General features: G+C 63.9%; 1 protein-coding gene across 1 annotated transcript; it reads right to left on the bottom strand.

The window, feature by feature from the left end:
• Positions 1-232: 232 nt before the first annotated feature.
• On the bottom strand, positions 233-1,411 carry SOX1 (SRY-box transcription factor 1). The gene has a single exon (XM_047874376.1). The coding sequence runs from the start codon at positions 1,409-1,411 to the stop codon at positions 233-235; it is 1,179 nt and encodes a 392-aa protein (XP_047730332.1).
• Between the last annotated feature and the right edge of the window lie 3,394 nt (positions 1,412-4,805).

Here is a 4,805-nt window from a genome sequence, read left to right as displayed (position 1 = left end):
TCTCAAGAAAGCCCCAAAGTCGGCCTAGACCGCACGGCGGTGTCTGCGCCCGGCGGGTCCCCAGGAGCTCCCGCAAAGGGGAGGTGGGGGCCGCGGGTCGCCCGCGCTCGTCGCCAGTGCCTTCCTCTTTACAAGAACGTGGAACCGTCTGTACAAAAGCAAGGCCGCCCGGGGCGGGCCGCGCGCTCCCTCGTCGCGCGTCGTGGGCGCGGGCCGCAGAGTCCCCGCGTCCCTAAATGTGCGTCAGGGGCACCGTGCCGTTGACGCCCGCGCCCGCGCCCTGGTAGTGCTGCGGCAGCGAGTGCAGCCTGCTCTGCGCCGCGGCCGCCGCGGCCGCCGCCGGGTCTCCGCCCTCGCCGGCGGGCAAGTACATGCTGATCATCTCGCGCAGGTCCCCGGGGCACGGCGCCCGCGAGTGCGCGGGGGCGGGCGGGCTGCCGCTCGGCTCGGACTTGACGAGCGAGCCCAGGGCGCCCAGGGCGCCCGACGACGCGGCCGCCGCCGCTGCCGCCGCCGCCACGGCCGAGTTCTGGTGCGCGCCGCCCGCGGCGGCGGCGGCGGCGGCCGCAGCGCCGTAGGGAAGGCCGCCGTAGCCCGAGGGCGAGGCGCTCATGTAGCCCTGCGAGTTAGAGATGGGGCTGTACTGCAGCGCGCCCATGTCGTAGCGGTGCATGGGCTGCGGGTTGTGCGGGTGCGCGTGCGGGTGGTGCGGGTGCGGGTGCGCCGGGTGGGCGTGCGGGTGCGCGCCGCCCGCGCCCGGGTGCTGCCCGTAGGCCAGCTGTGCCTCCTGCATCATGGCCGCGGCCGCCGCCGCCGCCGCCACCGAGCCGGGGTAGGCGCCGTTGGCCCAGCCGTTGACGTGCGCGTAGCCGCCGCCCGCCGCGCCGCCCGGGCTCTCCAGGCGCTGGCCCACGGCCGCCGCGCCCACGCCCACGCCCACGCCCATGGCCACCGCCGCGCCGCCGCCGCCCGCGCCGGCCGCCAGCAGCCCGCCGGCCAGCGAGTACTTGTCCTTCTTGAGCAGCGTCTTGGTCTTGCGGCGCGGCCGGTACTTGTAATCCGGGTGCTCCTTCATGTGCAGCGCGCGCAGCCGCTTGGCCTCGTCGATGAACGGCCGCTTCTCGGCCTCGGACATGACCTTCCACTCGGCTCCCAGGCGCTTGCTGATCTCCGAGTTGTGCATCTTGGGGTTCTCCTGGGCCATCTTGCGCCGCTGCCCGCGGGACCACACCATGAAGGCGTTCATGGGCCGCTTGACCCGGTCCTGGTTGGCCTTCGCGACCCCGCCGCCGCCGCCGCCGCCGCCACCGCCACCCCCACCGCCGCCCGCCCCGGCCGGGCCCGACAGGTTCGTGGGGGCCTGGGCGCCGCCAGGCGAGTGCAGGTCGGTCTCCATCATCATGCTGTACATCGGGGCGGCCCGCGGGTTCACCGGCACCGCGCGGGGAGGGCCGGGAGCATAGACGGCCGGGGGGCGGAGGGTGGAGAGGGGCTCAATCGAACGGAGCGGGACGCGGGGAGGGGGAGAAGTCCTACCGGAGAGGAGAGCGGGGCGCAGGTGGAAGCGAAGACAACGGAACGGGAGGCAAAAACACACGCACTCAGCGCAGGTCCGGCTCACAGGTGCAAAGTTTCTCCTGGCGCTCAAACCACTTGCCGAAGAGGGCGCTGGCCGGGGTCGCCGTCTTCGCCGCCGCCGCCGCCGCCGCAGCCCGGTCGCCTCGGCGGAGCGGCGCAAACAGGTGCAGGCGTCGCCAAGCTGCAGCTCCACTTTTCGGGACGTGAGCCGTGCGCGGGGCCTGGCCCGGGGCTCTCCGCCGCCTTCTCGCTGGCCGCCGCCGAGCGCCACCTCCTCGCTCCTGCGCTCGGTCCTCGGCGGCCTCCAACTCCGGGGCTACAACTTCTAGCAGCGCGGAGCGCCGCGTGCGCTGGGCATGTGCCGGTCCCAGGTGCCCGGGGGGGAGCGGGGCGCGGAGGGGGGCGCGGAGGGGGGCCGCTGGGGAGGGGGGCCGGGGGCAGCGCAGGCGCGAGGAGAGGGCCAGAGAGCGGGGCCGCCGAGCCCGGGACTGGCTGCCCGCTGCCTGCCCGAGGCCGTGCGCTCGGAGCGGAGGCGCACGCGGGGCCGGCGGCGCGCGGGGCCCAGCAGCCATACGCCGGGCCCGGGCTGCCATTAAATGAGCGCGCCGCGGCCAATGGGAGCCGGCGGCGGCGGTGATTTGCATGGCGCGCTGGCGAGTGACGTGGGGAGGGAGTAGAAGCTCGGGGCGCGGGCGGCGGGGCGGGAGGAGGGGAGGAAGGAGGGGGAGCAGGGGCAGGAAGGAGGGGGAAGGAGGCCTGGGAGGGGGCACAGCCACGCTGCTTCCTGAGCGCGCGCGGCAGCGGCGGCGGCGGCGGCGGCGAACCCCGAGCTCGCCCTCCTCGCCTCTCCCGCCCGCGCGCTCCGAACGATTAAGGTTGGGTTTAAAAGCGAAGACGGAGAAAGACTCGTTCGGGGCGGGGGGGGGGGGGGGTGTTGGGGGTTGGGGGAGAATACAGCCCCGAACCTTGTTTAGAGGAGCGCACTGGAGACCCAGCTCCGCGGCACCCCCGCCGGCCAAGTCTGCGCTTGCTGGGAGGGGGAAAGTTGGAGCCGAGGCTTGGGAGGAGAGGCGCGCCCCCGGGAGCCGGGGGTAGCTGGAGGGCGTCTGAGATCCGCAGCTCGGAAGCCCCCCACGAGTTCTCCTGCGAGACCCTCCCGGGTATACTTGCTTGGCCGCCGCGTGGGCGGAGGTTCCCCAGTGCCCTCTCTCATCCGCAAGGCCTTCCCGGTCCAGGCCCCGAGAATCCCCCTAAGGAGGAGAGGGGGCGTTTTGTCAGACTTCGCTCCATCAGCCCTGAACTTTGTGTGTGTGTTTGTTGAGGGTTTCAATGAGCCTGGGGGCGTCTTCTCAATTTGGCTCCTTCCTCCTCAAAAGGAATTGCCAGGGAGCTGGGAGACAACAAGATCTATCTGGAGTCTAGTAGTGACTCCACAACAATCGAAAAAGTTTGTTGAAATCGCGAAAGAACGATGGAGCCCACGCTTTTCTGGAGCGAATCTTCCAGCAGCTGTTGGCCCAAGATCTATGAAAACTGCGTGAACGCAGCGGGGCCCACTGGACACCGAACGGGAGAAGCGGGGCCTCGCGACTCAGTGACAGATGCCGCTTTCCTACATAATGCGAACGAAAGGCCTGGTTCCTGGGAGGAGTGAGGCCCTGTCTTCGGCCACAACTCCTAACCCTCACAGTGTGCTCCATCTGGGGACGCACAAGAGATTTCCAAGCCCAGTCCAGAGCCCCCACCGTGGCGCTCACGCTACCATTTCAGTCCGAACGATAAGCAAGTGGCCCAGAGCCCCGCCCCCCTTTTTTTTTTGCAGAGACTCCCTCGAGCCCTAGAACCCCTCGTGCCTACTCCACGCGGGCGTGTGTGCGCGCCCTGGAGAGGGAGGTGCTTAGGGGACGTGGGTGAAGCCGAGCCCAACCACAGCGGCGTGACTGACCATCTTGTAATCGGAATAACCATGTACCGGCGACGATGACCCTAAGCGTTCTAATAAGGACGTTGAAGTGTTCTGGGCAGTGAGCACGTGACACCTTCTCCCTCCCCCTCCATTAAAAAAACCTCTGAGGTGGTGAATATCCTGACCCCATTGCTCGCCCGAGGTGCAGGCGTCCTGCTCTCTGTGATCCCAGTTACCGTGATTATTACTGTATAGCCTTTTTATTATTATTTCAAGGTTGCTACAGTATGCCATGCGACAGCAAATTGGTCTCTGCAGATTGAACTGCTTCCGCTTCAGGCCATTCAGCAGTTAATAGTGAACTCATCAAATAATACATAATTATATTAGAAAGGAAATGTCGTTTTGTATTTAGTTTTTCACTAAATATCTAGGTTATAAAGTCGGTTTTCAACTACCTTCTCATTTCATCAATCGAGTTTGTTAAATCTTTTGATTTGTTTCATGCACTACCTCCAAATATCAGTTACATTGTGAGTGAACAAAAAAAGAACAAGAATATTGTTTAAGAATGCTACAGGCCCGTTTTTCCTTTGATAATTTAGGAGGCGATGGGTGTGCAGTGAGATCCAGTGTGTTATGGAAAGTCAGCAAGACTGAAATAAAGGAAATGGTTTACAAATTATAAAGTATATTATCCACTTAGCAATTGAAAGATTTCTTTTCCTCTGCTTTTCAATTTAGATTTTAAACTAAATAGCCTAAGACCCCCTGAAAATGCTTTGTGTGAGTCAGGCTTGGCACATTATTTTCCATATCAATGGGGCAATTTATTTTATAAACACCCTGCACTCCAGTCAGCATTGCAGGAATGCTTTATGCTTTTGGGAACTTGGATGGCCGACTTTGAACGGTCTGGTTTCTTTCGACCACCATCCTGAAAATTGTTTCCAAATACGATGTTACCCTTGTTTTCCGGAGCATCTAAATGGGAGGTAAATGGTTTAGCCTTGCGTGAGATCACGCTGATGCTCAGCATTCAGGGCTCTCTCCACAAGCCCTTTTGAGTGACGAGATGCTCCCTGGGCCCGAGCGGGTGCACGCTCTGGGTGTCCACACGCACAAGCATTAAACTGGAGCCGCAGGTGTAACTTGTTGCCAAGCGATAGATGATTGGCACCAGCCGCCTGTGCCAATTAGGCAGTGGCAGGGCAGTGAGTGCCAGACCTCTCCGTGCCTTCCACCCTGGCATGGAGACTGAGGGGCGTCACATCGACTCCCGTCGGTAACAGCTTCTGGGAGCCTCAGTTCCTCACTCCTG

The sequence above is a fragment of the Prionailurus viverrinus genome, chromosome A1 (assembly GCF_022837055.1).
Source record: "Prionailurus viverrinus isolate Anna chromosome A1, UM_Priviv_1.0, whole genome shotgun sequence".
Classification (NCBI taxonomy): domain Eukaryota; kingdom Metazoa; phylum Chordata; class Mammalia; order Carnivora; family Felidae; genus Prionailurus; species Prionailurus viverrinus.
This window is presented reverse-complemented; position numbering and strand designations above follow the sequence as displayed.

What these genes read in the sequence shown, in the direction of transcription:
- SOX1 (XM_047874376.1), bottom strand. Translation starts at nt 1,411, where the DNA reads ATGTACAGCATGATGATGGAGACCGACCTGCACTCGCCTGGCGGCGCC.